The sequence below is a fragment of the Halichoerus grypus genome, chromosome X, assembly GCF_964656455.1.
Source record: "Halichoerus grypus chromosome X, mHalGry1.hap1.1, whole genome shotgun sequence".
Taxonomy (NCBI): domain Eukaryota; kingdom Metazoa; phylum Chordata; class Mammalia; order Carnivora; family Phocidae; genus Halichoerus; species Halichoerus grypus.
In genome coordinates, this window is record NC_135727.1 from 117,326,407 (window position 1) to 117,344,817 (window position 18,411).

The 18,411-nt window shown below is 39.9% G+C and overlaps 1 protein-coding gene across 1 annotated transcript in view; it reads right to left on the reverse strand.

The window, feature by feature from the left end:
- Positions 1-18,411, reverse strand: part of PPEF1 (protein phosphatase with EF-hand domain 1) — a 114,214-nt gene that overhangs the window by 80,420 nt on the left and 15,383 nt on the right. The window contains exon 4 of the mRNA XM_078063946.1: positions 14,645-14,811. Within this exon, the coding sequence (XP_077920072.1) occupies positions 14,645-14,717 (73 nt within the window). The 5' untranslated portion in view covers positions 14,718-14,811. The remainder of the gene's footprint in view (positions 1-14,644; positions 14,812-18,411) is intronic.

Consider the following 18,411-nt stretch of genomic DNA (forward strand, 5'->3'; position numbering starts at 1 on the left):
ATCCCCTGAGACTGGAATAGTCCCTAGAACATAGTCGATGCTCAATAAGTACGTGCACCCCGATGTTTATAGCAGCAATGTCCACAATAGCCAAACTATAGAAAGAGCCAAGATGTCCATCGACAGAGGAATGGATAAAGAAGATGTGGTATATATACACAATGGAATATTATGCAGCCATCAAAAGGAATGAAATCTTGCCATTTGCAACGACATGGATGGAACTGGAGGGTATTATGCTGAGCGAAATAAGTCAATCAAAGAAAGACATGTATCATATGATCTCACTGATATGAGGAATTCTTAATCTCAGGAAACAAACTGAGGGTTGCTGGAGTGGTGGGGGGTGGGAGGGATGGGGTGGCTGGGTGATAGACACTGGGGAGGGTATGTGCTATGGTGAGCACTGTGAATTGTGCAAGACTGTTGAATCACGGACCTGTACCTCTGAAACAAATAATACATTATTATGTTAAAAAAAAAAAAAGAAGAGGAAGAAGATAGCAGGAAGGGAAGAATGAAGGGGGGAAAATCGGAGGGGGAGATGAACCATGAGAGTCTATAGACTCTGAGAAACAAACTGAGGGTTCTAGAGGGGAGGGGGGTGGGGGGATGGGTTAGCCTGGTGATGGGTATTAAAGAGGGCACATATTGAATGGAGCACTGGGTGTTATACGCAAACAATGAATCATGGAACACTACATCAAAAACTAATGATGTAATGTATGGTGATTAACATAACATAAAAAAATAAGTATTTGTTGAATGAATGAAATTGCTCTTTAGTTAAGACTTTCTGTCTTGTGTTTCTCTTTATGCTGACAGGTGGAGTCTTAGGTTTGGTTTGTTTTTTAAATAGGAGTTTATTTGACATTTCTTTAAATAAGAAGCTTATATTCAGAACGATAAGGCATCTAAAGACTCTCTGCCTTTGGAATTCTGCTGGCAGAGGCCTCCTGAGGAGGCATCAGGATGAAGAAATATTTCACGTAACTTTAAGGGGCCTGCTATCCAGTCAGGAAGAAAGAGAGGCACAAGGATGATAGAATTCACTAAAATGAATTCAAATGAACTGGAAAGAGCATGAACCCTGTAGTAGCAAAAGGCTTTAAACAAGGGGGAAAAACATCTATTACCTCAGCTCTTCAAAGCATGATGAGAATAGAGTCTGGCTCAGCTCTGGGAGCACAGTTTTCCTTGCTATTTTTGTTTACAGCTATTCTATATCTGCCATCTGCTAGAGTGTGTGCCTGGCACAGGGAGGCTTCAGCTTCACTGGAAAAACAGCTCAAAGCACATGCCCAGTGGGCATGAGATGGTCACAAAGCCTGCTTCTTGGGCAGCAAGCAAGACAAGAACCCTATGAGACTTGCTCATCCACAAACTGTGGCATCCCTGCACAGCGAGGGCGCAATGCAGCATTCTTGTCCCTGGAAAGCATTTTTCTTTTTCTTTAAGATTTTATTTATGTATTTATTTATTTATTTATTTGAGAGAGAGAGAGAGAGAGAGAGAGAGCAGCGGGAGGGGCCAAGGAAAAGGGAGAGAATCCCAAGCAGACTCCGTGTTGAGCGTGGAGCCCAACGTGGGGCTCAATCTCACAACCCTGAGATCATGACCTGAGCCTGAACCAGGAGTTGGATTCTTAACTGACTGAGCCACCCAGGTGCCCCTGCAAAGCATTTTTCCTAAACAAGAGGGAAATGAAAGGAAAGCATGAGGCCCAGTCTCCAAACACTGACATACCTCCTAAACGAAACTATCACTTTCCCTAAATGACAAGAGGTCATAAGTTGATCATTCTTGGAAACCTCTGGTGTCCCAGTCAGAGAGGGACAAGAATTAGAGGTCATTTCTTTGACTTTTTATTTACTCATGTACTCACCCACCACATGGGATAATAAAAATATCCCAGCAACCCATCCACATGGGATAATAAAAATAAGTTTTGAATTTGTAATCTAGAGACTTCCATTTTGGTTCTGACTCAACCAGGTGCCAACCGTGTAACCTTGGGCAGATTGTTTAACCTCTCTGGTCCTCAGTATCCCATGTGAACAATTAAAACTTGGAATTATGTGATCTCTAAGATTCCCTCCAGTTATAAAATATTCTAATTTATCATTCTATTTTTTTAAGGCCACAGCTGCAGCCTACCTATTATTGCACATAGCAAAGCTGAAAGTAACCATGCAAGGACAAAATAGGACATGTACCTGTGAACACTCAAATCAGAAGCTTCTTGACAAAGAGGACAAATTCTAAAGGCTACTCAAAAAAACAAACAAACAAACAAACAAACAAAAAAAACAATCTGAATCATTCCCGTAGAAAAATCCAAGTCAAGTCAATAATATCCTTGGCTTTCCCATCAAGGAATTGTAGCAGTTTGCTAGCAAGTGGTCTAGGAACATTAAACACTTCACCCGTTACTTCTCTTTTAAATTGCCTAAAGTATGATTACTGTGTATGATCTCTTAACTGACTCGAGTGATAGCCAATAGATGGGGAGAGATGGATGGGGAGACAGACACACATGAGAAGGGGCTAAGGTCCAGAGGTTTCAATGAAGATCGAGAGATCAGAAAATGGGAAAATAATCATAAAGACTGCAGAGGCAGAGCTGATCCGGGTGGCCACAGGGCCCAGGAAATGGGAGCGAGTAGCTCAAGTAGAGTGAGTAAGGGGATGCTGGGGCTTAGCAGGTCAAGGAACTGAGACACCAGCGCATTTGCAGTTGTTCATGGCTACAATGAAGCTGCTCAAGATGATGCCGGACGTGGTACACAGAGTCTGCGATAGATGGGGAAGGTGGAAGAAGGCAAAAACAAGGAAGAGCTAATAAATGGCACTCCCAAAGGGCAGAACCCTAGGCTGCAGTCACCCCAGACTTGGCGAACGGAGCTCAGGTTGTACCGGACTGGGATATTCTTACCTTTTTATTTTGAAACATTTTCAAACATACGGGGAAAGGTAAGAAGAGTACAGTTGTTAATATTTTGTCACATATTCATTCTCCTACTCTCTCTCTGGCTCTGTCTCTCTCCCCACGCATAATAACATCATTTCTTCAGTCTTCTTTATTCTAGAACAATTCCTTAGCCTTTCTTTCTCTTTACACTGAAATTTTTGAAGAGTACAGGCTAGTTATTCAAAATATCCCTCAAATTGGATCTGTCTGCTACTTCCTCGTGATTAGATTCAGGTTATATATTTTGGCAGGGATAAGTGATGCGTCTTTCTCAAGTGCGTTACATCGGGAAGAACGCGATGTTCATTTGTCTCATTACTGCTGATATGAACTTAGATTATTTGGTTAAGGTGGTATCTGTAGAGGTTGCTTTTGGGCAGCAGGCTTGAGCAATGGGAACCTGAGTAAGGTTAAAAGGGCCCACAAGCGACGACCGGGATGAATGCAAACTGGCTCATTAGGCGACCCACCTCAAAATAACCATAGGCCCTCGCTGACCAATGGGCTACTTACAACCAGGCATAGGTACCCAGAAAGGAAAATTCCATATGTTCCCAAAGCTCCTCACCTTCCCCCCCCCCCCCCCCCCCCCCGCCCCGCTTACTACAGCCCCTCATTACTGCCTCCTGGCAGACAGTCTCTCTTCTGCGGTCCTGCCTGCCTCCCTGTTGTCATGTAGCCAATAAACCTCTTATCTCCTTTGTTCTGCTTCGGGTGAATTCTTTCACCACCCATGCCGCCGGCCTCCACCCAATCAGGTCACCCCATACTGTCTACCTAGAATTCTCTACTGTAGATGTATTTGCTTCCTCTTTATAATTAATAAACAATTTGCAGGAACATGCTTTAGGACCGTGTATATATTCTGTTCTCCAAAACATCCATGGATAATTTTTGCCCAAATCAATTCTTTCGACAGTGGTTGCAAAAGAGCGATTTTCTAACTCTTTCGCTCTACATTTATTAGGATTCAGATTTTTAAATGCCATTTAAAGCCTTCTTTTATTCAACAGGGCAATGGAACAACACGAAGACTACATAAAGCCCATCTTATGGAAGTTTCCATAAGAATTGAAATCCTTGGCTACACCATAGTTCAGGAAAATATGAAGCTTTATCTATACAATACCGAACTAATAAGCTAAATCAGTGAAATCAGGAAAATAACAGTTTACAAGTAACTGTGATCTCTCCGCCTTACGAATTTCTGCCAATTTCCCCAAAGAATCATTCTCATGAAGATCTCAATTTTTCTTAAAAACTATTATATTTTTAAGTATGTAAGAAATTTAGCTGTGTAAAAGTACTACTAGCATTTTAAATTATTAAAATATTTTCTCATAGGAAATAGGTTCTATTCAACAATTCAATAATGACCTCTAATCCCCACTCAGAATTAAAAAATTAAATGTCTTGACTGCAATTCTGTTTTATGTCTCCCTTGTCATTAATTACTAATCTGAGTTCTATTGACACATTCATTCACCCAAGGTCAGATACGATCAGCATTAAATTTTGTCTCTTGCAGCTGCTAAAAAAGATAATGCCATATAAAGCCATAATCATATAAGGAAAGTTTTCTGATTACGGGAAATAACTGGCAATTGCGGCTGAGGTAATGCCCTTTCTTACACTTGGTTGAAATATGTCTCTTTGTAACAGGATTTTCTAACAATTAACAGGATCCAACTAAAAGCTGGCTTCTTTGTGAATTGTCTAGTCAAGGCTGGAAGCTGACAAAGAGCATTTAAATGGGGGTGGGGTGGGGTGGGACTTCATATCCTTTCAGCAATACTTTCTATCCCCTAAAGGCTCATGATTCTAGAATGGATATCTAAACAGTCCATGGTGGAGTCTCATAATACTGAACATTTCTAAAGCAGAAGTGGATTAGCCACACAGCAAATAAAGAAAAATATGAAGACGCATTTAATGGGTATAAAGACTAAAAAGGATGTTTCATTTTGTGTGTGTGTCTGTTTCATACAGGCAACCAATGTGTTTGTAGTATCAGTCCTATATAAACCTCAAGGCCAACACATTATCATGTCAAAAAATGAATGACTAACTAAAAATTATTATTGAGAGGGATCATAATTTCAGATGAAGAAAGTGGTCTCCTTTTACAAAGAAAAGTACTCTTGGGGCGCCTGGCTGGCTCAGGCAGAGGAGCATGGGACTTCTGATCTCAGGGTCACAAGTTCGAGCTCCACGTTGGTTAGAGAGATTACTTAAATAAAAAAATAATTTTTAAAAAAAGAAAAAAGAAAAGTACTCATTTAAAATGATTCCTGGGGCACCTGGGTGGCTCAGTCAATTGGTCATCTGACTCTTGATTTTGGCTCAGGTCATGATCTCAGGGTCGTGGGACTGAGCCCCACATCAGGCTCTGTGCTCGGCACAGGGTCTGCTGTCCCTCTCCCTCTGCTCCCCCCCTTCCCCCGCTCGCTCTCTAAAATAAATAAAATCTTTTAAAAATAAAATAAAATATAATGATTCCCTAAGAGTACTCTTACTGTGATGAGCACTGAGTAGTATATAGAATTGTTGAATCACCATATATTGTACACCTGAAACTAATATAACACTGTATGTTAATTATAGTGGAATTAAAAAAAGAAAAGAAAATGATTCTCAATTGACGCCAACAAACCAGGGATATAATATATGATATGGGCCAAAAATAAAGATTTGGCTGTTTTGATATATGGATGATAATTAAAGCCACGAGAGTAAAGTCACCCAAGGAGAGCATTAGAGTGACAAAATAAAAGGACCAAGAGGAACCCAGAGGAATCCTAATATTTAGAACTTGGGAGAAAGTGGAGCCCTTATGAACAGTTCAGAGACACAAGGAAAACCAGGAGAATGTGCTGTCGCTGAAGCCAAGGGCCATGAGTATTTTAAGAGGGGTGTGTGCAGAGTGCCAAGTACTACCAGGAAGCCAAGCCAAATAAGAACTGAAAATGGTCCACTGGACTTCAAGGTCATTCAAGAACTTGTCAAAATCATTTTCCATGGGATGGAACAGAGAAAGTAGGAGATAGCAGTGGGAACGTCCCTTTCAGGAGCAAGCTCTGAGAGGGAGGAGAGTAACTGGAGGGGAGAAGAGGGCAAGGGAAGGCTTTCTTCCAAAGGCAAGGAAAAAAGAGTTACAAAGGGCCATTCTGGACAACAGGAAAATTCTGAATATGAACTCTATGTTAGGCAATATTAATCCACCAATGCTAATTTTTTTTCAGAGTGATATAGTATTATAGTTATATAAAAGAATATCCCTCTTTTTAGGACACTCATGCTGAAGTATATGGAGGTTAATATCATACTGTCTACAACTTACTTTCAAATGGAGAGGGAGATAGAGAAGGAGAGAGGGAGAAAGAAAATGGTAAAATGTTAACAAAGTGGTGAATCTCGGAGAAGAGGATGTGGGTGTTCGCTGTATTCTTCTTTCATCTTCTCTCTGTAGGTTTGCCATTTTTAAAAATAAGAAGTTGGGGGTAAAGCAAAGCAGAAGGGCATGAGGAAAAAAATGCATCCAAACCAAAAGAAAAGGAAAAAAGAGGAAAGACACTTGAGCCTGTTAGAGTGTTAACAGGGTGGGACACCCGAGTGGCTCAGTCCAAGCGACTGACTCTTGATTTTGGCTCAGGTCATGATCTCAGGGTTGTGAGATAGAGCCCTGCATTGAGCCCTACATCGGGCTCCACACTGGGTGGGGAGCCTGTTTAAGATTCTCTCTCTCCCTCTCCCTCTGCCCTTTCTCCCATTCCCCACCCTGCTAGCAGTGCTCTCTCTCTCTCTCTTAAAAAAAAAAAAAAAAAGAATGTTAATGGGGTAACAGCTAAGGGAGCGAGCAAGAGAAGTAGAAGGGGGAAATCAATGTCCCCCATCTCTCCACATGCACTTGCAGCTAGAGAGCATTCTGATAGACTTTTGAGTGGCGAGAATTTTAAAGAGCATCTTATCTGATGTCCCATTTCACCGAGGAGGAAAATGAGGGAGATCCCAAGATTACTTGATGGCAATTATAAAGGAAAATCCTCCAACAATAACAAGAATGGCAAGGGCCCCTCTAAAGTTTCAGAAATTTTTTCCGAGAACAACAAAGATAAAGGAAACATGTCATTCATTTTTTTTCCATGAAGGTCCCAAATTTAATATACAGCATTGTAAAGGACTTAACTTTGGGACAGAGGAGGTGAGGGATCTGGGCCTTAGGGTGGAAAGAGGGCATTTCTCAGGCAGCTGTGAATGGCTTGACCATTAGATTTTTAAACAACTAAATGAACTACATGTTATTCCGGGAATTAAAGAAATATTTGGTTTACTAACTAGTGAAAATAAAGAACAAATATTTTTTAAAAGAACAATCTCCATTAGAGAAAATTTCCATCTTTCATAGCTTAAAGCATCCAACTCCAAAGCCAAAAGCCTTTGTAGGCTCCTCAGCACTTAGGGAAAATGAATAAATGCATTTCTAAATGGTCTCAAGGGAAGAAATAAAAGAAAATATATCATCGTGTTTTCAAAGTGCTCCATGGAAAAAAAAAAGCACAATAGATTATTAATTCAAAATACATCAATATAAAATTTTAAGTATAAAGTGAAGTTCAGGAGAATGAAATTGCAATGTTTAATTCCTATTTCTGGATAAATTCCAATTTTACAAGGCAGGGTACCATATCAAAAAGAGCATGGACTTTGGAATCTGTCAAGGCCAGTTCCGATCCAGGTCAACTAGTACATGACTTTGGACAGTTCTTTAATCTAAGTCTCAGTTTCTTCATCTAGAAAAGGAGACTAATCAAAGCTTCCACCAAGAGTTGGGTTTTTTTTTTAAGATTTTATTTATTTATTTCAGAGAGAGAGAGCACAAGTCGGGGGAGGGAGAGGGACAAACAGACACCCCACTGAGCGTGGAGCCCCACGACATAGGGCTCGATCTCAGGACCCTGAGATCATGACCTGAGCTGAAACCAAAAGTCGAACATTTAACCAGCTGAGCCACCCAGGTGCCCCAGAGCTTCCTCCAAGAGTTTTGCAGAGAAATAGAAATAATGAATGTAATAGGCACGCAATATAAATGATAGCTATGATTTTTCTCTTCCCTGTTGCATATCACAAAAGAAGCAAAATAACAATAATAATACAACATCAGTGCTACTTCTCTACATGAAAGTAGATAGCCCACAAGAAGGGGATAGCCTCAATTTTATATGTAGGCTATTTTTTTTCAAAAATGCCATGATAGGGGCGCCTGGGTGGCTCAGTCAGTTAACCATCCACCTCTTGGTTTCTGCTCAGGTCATGTTCTCAGGGTCCTGGGACTGAGCCCTGCTCTACACTCAATGGGGTGTCTATTTGAGGACTCTCTCTCCCTCTCCCCCGTTCGCTCACACATGCGTGCTCTCTCTCTCTCTCAAATAAATAAATATATATTTTTTAAATGCCATCATACTCTAGAGGCAGAGTTTTGTATTGGGGCTGAGTGACCAAAGTGGGGGGAAAAGCCCTTCACACCAGTCAGACCATGAGAAACAGGGGGCAAGCCCTAACCCCGGCTCTGCCACTTACTAGCTATGCGTTTTTAAGCAAATCACTTTGCCTCTCAAAGCCTCTATTTCCTTGTTTACAAATTGAGAACAATCCTTCACAGGCTGTGAAGCTCAAATGTATATGAAAGGGCCTGTACAACTATAAAAGCACTATGCAATTAAAAGATACTTTATATGAGTAAATTTAATTAAAGTTAGTTTCCAAGAGCAGCAATGTTGAGAGGCACCATAAAAGGGTATAACTGTTGATGGCAAAAAAACCCACAACACTATATTCAGAACTCCTTGGGTTCAAATCCCAACTCTGGCAGTGGTTACTAATATGACCTGGACAAGTACTTACCTCACTGAGCATGAGCTTCTTCAATTATACAAAAAAGGAATAATAACACTTTACTCAGGTTTATTGCAAGGATTAAATAAAAAGTATGCAGGATATTTTGAACACTCTCTAGAATATAGTTAGTAATCAGGAAATAGTAACTATTATTTTTCTATCAAGAGCTTTCAAAACATTCATAACACTTGACACAATAAGTTCATGTCTAATCACCTGAATATGGGAATAATCCAAAGTAAGGAAAAAACTACACAAAGAAATTCTTCCAAGTATTGTCTATATTAGTAAAAAAAAAAAAAAAAAAAAGATTCAATATTAGAGGAATAATTAAGACTATGATGATCTATCCATTAAGTAAAATGTTTAGTAATGGTTAAAATGCTATTTACAAAGCATTTATAACAACTTGAGAAATGTTTATATAATAATGTCTTAGTGCCAAAAAATTAAGCTACAAGAAATTAATATTTAGGATGATCAGAAATCTATACTATACCAAAAAAAAAAAAAAAATGAAAAAAGAAATTACCAAAATGTTAACAGTTGTTGTCACTGGGTAGTAGAATGATGAATATTATTTCCACCAGCTTTTCTATATTTTACAATATTTCTAAATGAGAAAAACTTTTTATGGCTAAATGTAAGTAAATAACATTGCTTCAGTTTTCAGCAGGTTTATTATTACGAAATCATAATAAACACTGACATATTCAACAAGAGATAATGGAAGAATAAAAAGAACTATAAGGGAATATTCTGACAGTATATGCTAATATATTAAATAGCTTAGATGAAATGGGCAAATTCCTAGAAGGACACAAACTACTAAAAATGAATCAAGAAGAAATAGAAAATCTGAATAGACCTATAACAAAAGTAGAATACATAATCAAAAAACTACCCACAAAGGCCCATACTCAGTTTCACTGATGAATTCTACCAAACATTTAAAGAATACCAATTCTTCACAAACTCTTCTAAAAGGTGGAAGAAAAGAAAGACTTTGCAACTCATTCTATGAGGCTAGTATTACCCTGATCACAAAACCACACAAACACATTACATGAAAAGAAAACTACAGACCAATATTTCTTATGAATACAGATGCAAAAATCCTAAACAAAACTCTAACAAACTGAATCCAGCAACATATAAAAAATATTATACCCCACGACCAAGAGGGATTTATCCCAGGAATGCCAAGTTGGTTCAACATCTGAAATTCAATTAACTCATCATAGAATAAAGGGCAAAACTACATGATCATTTCAACATGCAGATAAAGCATTTGACAAAATTAAACACCACTTCTTTTTTTTTTTTAAGATTTTATTTGAGAGAGAGAGCGCGCACATGAGTGGGGGGGGAGGGGCAGAGGGAGCGAGAGAAACAGACTCCCTGATGAGTGGGGAGCCTGACTCAGGGCTAAATCCCAGGACCCTGGGATCATGACCTGAACCAAAGGCAGATGCCCAACTGACTGAGCCACCCAGGCACCCCTAAACACCACTTCTTAATAAAAAACAACCAATAAACTAGGAATAGGAATGAACTTCCTCAACCTGATAAAGAATATCTTAGAAAAAGCCACAGTTAATATCATACTTAAAGACGAAAGATTGAATGTTTTCCCCCTATGATCAGGAACAAGACAAGGATGTGTATTCGTGAATTTCTATTCAACACTAAGAGAGGTTCTAGCCAGGATTATTATGCAAGAAAATGAAAAAAAAAGGGCATAGAATAGAAAGGAAGAAGTTAAACTATATGCAGATGACATAGTTTATAAATAGAAAATCCTAAAGAATCAACCGAAGTCTTGGGATACAAGATCAATATACAGAAATCAATTGTTTTCTATACACTTGCAATGAGCAATCCAAAAATGAAAGTAAGAAAATAATCCCATTTTATAACAGCATTAAAAAGAATGAAAATACTTGGAGTAAGTTTAACAAAAGAAGTGTAAAACTTAAGCTTTGAATGCTACAAAACATTGTTGAAAGAAATTAAAGACCTAAACAAATGGGAAGACATTCCATGTTCATGGATCAGATGATTTAACCACTAAGCTGGCAATACTCCCCCAATCGGTATACAGATTCAGTGCAATCCCCATCAACATTCCAGATGGCTTCTTTTGAGAAACTGACAAATTGATCCTAAAATTCATACAGAAATACAAGGGACCCAGAAAGCCAAAACAATCTTGAAAAAGAGAAACAAAGTTGAAGGACTCAAACTCCCAATTTCAACTTTCTATAAAATACAGTAATCAAGACAGTGTGGTACTGGCATAAGGATAGACATATAGATCAATGGAATAAAATTCAGAGTCCAGAAATAAACCCTCATATCTACAGTCAATTGATTTTTGACAAGAGTGCCAAGACCATTCAAAGGAGAAAGAATAGTCTTTTCAACAAATGGTACTGGAATGACTGGATATCCACATGCAAAGAACAAATCTGTTCCTCTACCTCATACCGTATATGAAAACTAACTCAAAATGTATCAAAAACCTAAATGTAAGGGCTAAAAATATAAAACTTTTAGAAGAAAACACAGCCATAAACAATCTTGGCTTTGGCAATGGATTCTTTGGCATGATGCCAAAAGCATAAGCAACCAAAGAAAAAATAAATTGGATTTCATCAAAATTAAAAACCTTTCTGCTTCAAAGGACAGCATCAAGAAAGTGAGAAGACAGCCCACGGAAAGGAAGAAAACATTTGCAAATCATATATTTGATAAAGAACTTATAACTGGAATATATAAAGAAAATTCTTACAACAAAATAATATAAAAACAAATAACTAAAAATGGACAGATGATCTGAATAGACATTCTTCCAAAGATCTGCAAATGGCTAATATACACATGACAAGATGCTAAATATCATTAGTCATTAGGGAAATGCAAATGAAAACCCTAATGAACTACCATTTCATACCTGCTAGGATGGGTATAATCAGAAGGACAGACAATAACAAGTATTGCAAAGGATGTGGAAAAATTAAAACCATTATACGCTGCGGGTGGAAATGAAGAATGGTGCAGGCACTTGGGAAAACAGTTTGGGAGTTTCTCAAAATGTTAAACATTGAGCTACCATATGACCCAGCAATTCTACTCCTAGGTATATACCCAAGAGCACCAAAAACACGTGTTTGTTTGTTTGTTTGTTTGTTTGTTTGTTTTAAGGATTTTATTTACTTATTTGACAGAGAGAGATATATCGAGAGCAGGAACACAAGCAGGGGGAGTGGGAGAGGGAGAAGTAGGCTTCCCACGGAGCAGGGAGCCCAATGCGGGGCTCGATCCCAGGACCCTGGGATCATGACCTGCGCTGAAGGCATATGCTTAATGACTGAGCCACCCAGGTGCCCCAAAACCATGTGTTTACACTATAACTTGTACACGAATGTTCATAGTAGCATTGTTCACAGTAGTAAAAAGGTAGAAACAACCCAAATGTCTATCAATTAATGAATGGATGAATACGATGTGGCACATTCCGACAATGGAGTATTATTCAGCGATGAAAAGGAATGAAATTCTGATTCTTGCTATGACATGAACTTTGAAAACACTATGCCGAATGAAAGAATTCAGACAGAGAAGACTCCATGTGGTCTGATTACATTGATAGGAAATGTCCAGAAGAGCCCAAATCTATAGAGACAGAAAGTAGATTAGTGATTGCCTAGGGCTTGGGAGGTAGTGGGTAGGGGAGTCACAGCTAATGGTTTGGAGGAGGGATATGAAAAATGTTCTAAAACTGATAGTGGTGATGGTTGTACAGCTCTGTGAATATACTGAAAACCAATGAATTATATCCTTTAAACTGGTGAATTGTGTGGTCTGTGAATTACAGCTCAATAAAACTGCTCTTTTAAGAGAGTGATCCAGGAAAAGACTTTGGCATTTCCTCAAATAGTTAAACATAGAATTACCATATGACCTGGCAATTTCATTCCTGGGTATATACCCCCAAAGAACTGAAAACAGGAACTCAAGCAAGTACACATACGCTCATGTTCATAGCAGCACTGTTCCCAGTAGCCAAACGGGTGGAAACAACCCAAATGTCATCAATAGATGAATGGATAAACAAAATGTGGTCTATACATACAATGGAATACTATTCAGCCTTAAAAAGGAATGAAGTATGATAGATGCTACAACATGAATGAACCCCAAAAACATGCTAAGTGAAAGGAGGCAGAGGTTACATTGTGTATGATTCCATTTACCCGACATATCCAGAATCAGTAAATTCACAGAGACAGAATACAACACTAGTGGTTGCCAGGGGCTAGAAGGAGAGGGAAATAGGGAGAAACTGCCCAATAGATAAGGGGGTTTGCTTTGGAGTGATGAAAATGTTTGGAACTAGACTAGAAGGGGTGGTTACACAACCTTGTGAAGGTACCAAATGCCACTGAAATGTCCCCTTAAAATGATTAATTTTGTGTTATGTGAATTTCACCTCGGTAAATTAAAAGAAAAACCAATCCCAAAATCTAAGGCAACATTTCCATTTACCTGCAACATTTTAAAAGTTGAGAAGTATTTCAAAAAGAGAGAATTTACTTTTACAAGTTGGGCGTGGCCTTTTTTTTTAGTAACCTGAGAAATTTGGCTAAATTTAAAGAACTCTAGATAATCCTAGATGTAAAAAGAATATTACTCCCTTTGCTCTCTTATAATAAATTATTACCATGGAATTAGCTCAGTTGGAGCTTTTGAAAGACTTACAGATTTGAAAGAGTTAGTACATCTCCCGTGTCCCTACTGTGGGAGGCCAGCTTTGCTAACTGACCAGCACAAATCAGCTGGGAGGCAGAATAGCATTTGATTCCCAAGAAAAAACATCACATGCTAATTAGTATAGAATACTCTGCATCCTAAACTGTCCATCTTAAGCCTGAGTAAACTTCCAAAAACAAGACATGGAAAAGAAACTGGGAAAATTATCTATAACCTAGACACGAAAAGAATGGAGTTTAAGAACAAATTATTCACATAATCATCCCAGTTTGTTTATTTTTATTTTTATTTGCTTGTGGAGACTATGTCCCTTAAACACTCAAGTGAGTTGCAACTAGATTTTAGTAGGTATGAGAAAGAACTTCAGTACAAAATAAACAAAGGCAATAGTTAAGCCTCTAATTATATGGGGATCGTGGGGGGCATGTCCTCTATGTAGAAACAACACACTTTTTAGGAAGCAGATGATCTTGCGTTTCCCAAATTCTACCCGGAATAGTCTAAAAACGTGGGGCAAATCTCATGAAGTTCTGTGTTGAATAGCTATAAAAAATAATCCAATCACTGAGTTACAAAATCTAATAAAAAGTCAATGCTGCAGCTAAATGCCACATAGGTATGGGTATAGCTATTTATAAGCATGTTGAATAAACAGAGAGAAATTTACAGAGGCTTTCTTGTTCCCTGCCAGTGAGTTTGAAAGGGAGATTTTTTATATTGGTGCGTTTTCAGCTGAAATCAAATCAAACATAAGCTCTCTCTTAGATAATACTTTATGGTACCTCGTAAGTTCAAAGCTACATCTTCCTAAAGGTAGTTCCCCGTGTTATGCCAATATTCAACCTTCAGTATTCAGCTCAAGTGATGGTGCCTTGTGCCCAAGCGCGCGGGGCTGCTGGAGAAGCAAGTGACTGCCCAGGGAGAGGGGAGAGGGCGAAGCTGGCTCACTCTCGCTAGGCTCCCCATTCATTCAGGAAGACAGGCACCCCCGCTGGCACTCACCTTTCTCAGATTTCCTGTCTTTCCTTGAAGACGAAGTGCCACAGCCCATGTCTTCTAAATCATGTGTGCTCATGAATTTAACTTCTCATTCCAAAACAGAGTGTGAAAAGTGCCTCCCTCTATGCAGCGAGGAGCCACTCCTAGCAGATCCACCTCAGTCATAGATCCTGCTGAGGAAGACACGGGAGGCAGGGGGCGGGGGGGAGGAAAGCACCCGTTAACAGCAAGGTATCTGAGGGCTGCTCAGCAGCATTCATTGTATGCTTCTTCGCAACTGCTGTTCAGCATGTGATGCGGAAAATGATCAGGCATAATCTAAGCCGGGTGCGTTTTCCAAAACACAGCCACGGCATCCGAGCAGCTATTCTAGATTGCTTTTGCGCTACACATAAATTATATTTTCCCCGTGTCGAGGTCAGATCGAGGTCTGTATAAAATAAAGCATTAAAAATGAAAGGGAAACCGGAAATGTAAGAGCATACGGCTTTCTAATTGAAATACAGGGAATGGGATATGAAGGACCTGATATAATTTAACTGTTTGGGTTGTAAGCGCAAAATAATTAAATCTATCTGGGCTTTTAGAAACACAGACTGGAGACGGACTATGAGACAAAACAACATATTTAAACAACTCTGCCAAAACTCAAATCAAAGTGAGTTCCTCAACACTACTTCTCAGAATCAGCTGGAGAGCTTGTTTTAAAAAAGCAGGCTCGAGGCCTCCCCCCAGACTAGGGTGTCACAATGGGGGGGGGGAGCCGAGCGCCCTTTTCGTTTGTATGTGTTCTCTTCTTCTTTTTTTTTTTCAGTAAACTCTGTGCCCAAAGAGGGCTTGAACTCACGACCTGTGATCAAGAGTCCAGTCGGCCCTTTTTAAATAAGCCGTCCACGTGTTTCTGAGACACCCTCCCCTCCCAGGTCTATCCTCACGCTCATCAGCCGAAACTGCTAAACTGGATTTTAGTATTCCACCTCGTGGCTTTTTGGGGTGACACTTCCTTTATTTTGTATTGCTCCAAACCAGCCGGATCTAATCGATTTGCACTGCTAGATAGGAACAAAGTCAGAGAACAACTGACTTGAGACCCTACCAGGGCTGTTTTTCCATTAGCAGTACACAAAAGCCTCCAAATTTGACTCAACTAAAGAAAGAGAAAAAATAAAACGAGCACAATATTTGAATTATGGAAATACTGTTAAAACAATAACAACCTTAATAAACAGATATTCTGCTCAGACCTAGGCCTGGTTCTTTTATGTATAGTATGAATTAAGCCTCCTAAACGTTGGGTTATCTCCAAATTTGACAGGCATTTCTTTCATATCTTTCTTACCTACAACCTGGATAAAAAATGTTAACAAGGTCAGCTCCAAGGGCACAGCAGCCCCTGTAACGTTCCACTCCGGCCCATTCTCCAGGGTTACTGCACACCCATTACATTCATACTGTGAGCATATTTGTTCAGTTAGGTGCTAAATCCACCCATCATAACTACCATCTTATTTGTCTATGAGACATCCTGGGAAATTTTGCTAAATATTTTCATGAAGTTATGATATATACTTTGACACCTTGACTATCCCAGCCCCCAGAAGAAAGAAAACGAAAAGGAGGAGGAGAACAGAAGGAGGGAAGGAGGGAGGAAATCAGTTTGGCATGACTTTTAATAAGAGAATCACCAGAAGTTGAAAGGTGGGAGAGACCTTTAAATTGTCTAGAATTTACACAAAGTGCAAGGAAGTCAAGCAACTTGCCTAATGTCGTATAGAAAAATGGGTTGTCAAACTTGTTTGCCTATTACCATAGCCCAGGGAGCTTTTAAAACTCCCAGTGCTCAGACAGCACTGCATTAAATGAGAATCTCTGGGGGTTTAAAAAGACGGATGCCTGGGTCCCATCCCCAGAGATTCTGATGTAACCGGTACTGGGTGGGGGTTGGGCATCAAGATTTTTTAAAACTCCCCAGATGATTCTAATGTGCAGCCAAATTTGACAGTCTTTAATAGTGACAATGTTTTAGCAAACCCATGATGACACCTAAGGATCATCACATTTTCCTCTAAATGCTTTGACTCCATCTGTTTGGAACAGAATTTTTCCAAAGGTCATGTCAGGCTTATAAAGCGGTGGTTTCTGGCATCTCTTCTTTTCTCGTTTTTGAAATCTGGGCAGTATTTACCCATCACCTGCCTTCTCTCTGTACTCAGAAATGTCTTTTTTTTTTTTTTAAGATTTTATCCATTTATTTAGAGACAGAGAGGGGGGGAAGAGGAAGGGAGGGAGGGAGGGAGGGAGGGGGAGGGGCAGAGGGAGTGGGAGAGAGAGAATCTCAAGCAGACTCTGCACGGAGCATGGAGCAGACTGGGGCCCCATCTCACAACCCTGAGATCACCACCCGAGGCGAAACCTAGTCGAACGCTCAACCGACTGAGCCACCCAGCCGTCCCTAAACTCAGAAATTTCTTATAGGTTATCTGTAGCACCTCTGAGAACATATCTGCTGGGCTCCTTCATCACCCTTTGAAGTGGTTCACCTCGTCCTGGTGACCTTCTCCGCGCACCCAGATCAGTGCTCTTTGTCATGAGTATCACAAGACTCACCAGGGGAGGCTATTAAAACATGAAGCTTCTCAGGCTTTACCACCAGTACTCAGTGTGGAGGGTCTGGGAATCTGCAGTTAGAATGCAGCCTTCAGGGGACTCTGACACAGCTGCTCCCAGATCTCAGGTGGAGACACTGCTCTCCGTTATCTCCTTTGGGCTTCACTTTCATTTTTATGCTACTTTTCCTACCCCGTTTTGTGAATACAGAAGAGTTGGGCACTGAGTAGGCAACACTGATTAAACAAGAAGAAGTGAGACATTTCAGTCTTGATTTTCTTTTTCCAGAAAAAAAAACAAAGCAGTATATCTCCCCAGAGGCATTTGGTTCTCAGCCACCCCTCAGTTCATTACACAACAAACAAAATTCCATGTAAAAAATTCACTAGGAACTAAAAAGCATCAAACTTGAGTATATTTCTGTTAGACTGTAAGCTCCATGGGTATCTTTCTTTCTAAATACTCCTTGAATCTCTGGCACCTACACACTACCTTTCGCATAGCAGGTGTTTGATAAATGCTAAATGCATTAATGGAGCTTTCTAAGCTAGGGTCCTTTGTTTTCTTTTTAAACATTTTATTTATTTATTTGGGATAGAGAGAACGAGAGAGAGAGAGAGAGAGAGAGAGCACATGAGCGGGGGGAAGGGGGTGAGGGGCAGAGGGAGAGGGAGAAGCAGACTCCCCCCTCTGAGCAGGGAGCCCAACTCGGGGCTCGATCCCAGGATCCTGAGATCATGACCTGAGCCGAAGGCAGACGCTTAAATGACTGAACCACCCAGGCGCCCCAGGCGGGGTATTTTAAAAAATTAATTGCTGGGGCGCCTGGGTGGCTCAGTCGGTTGAGCATCCAACTCTTGATTTCAGCTCAGGTCATGATATCAGGGTTGTGGGGTGGAGCCCTGTGTCCGGCTCCACGCAGAGTCTGCTGGAGAGATTTTTTTTTCTCTCCCTCTCCCTCCCCCTTTGCCCCTCCCCCTGCTCATGCTCACTCGCTTGTGCACACACACTCTCTCTCTCTCAGATAAATAAATAAAATCTTAAAAAAATAATAATTACTAAAAGTCAGTATTAGTCCATGACTTGGTGCACAAATACATGCTATTTGATTATACAAAAGCCTTTTATTAAACCAGAAAATGGGTAGTACTTACACACTTATT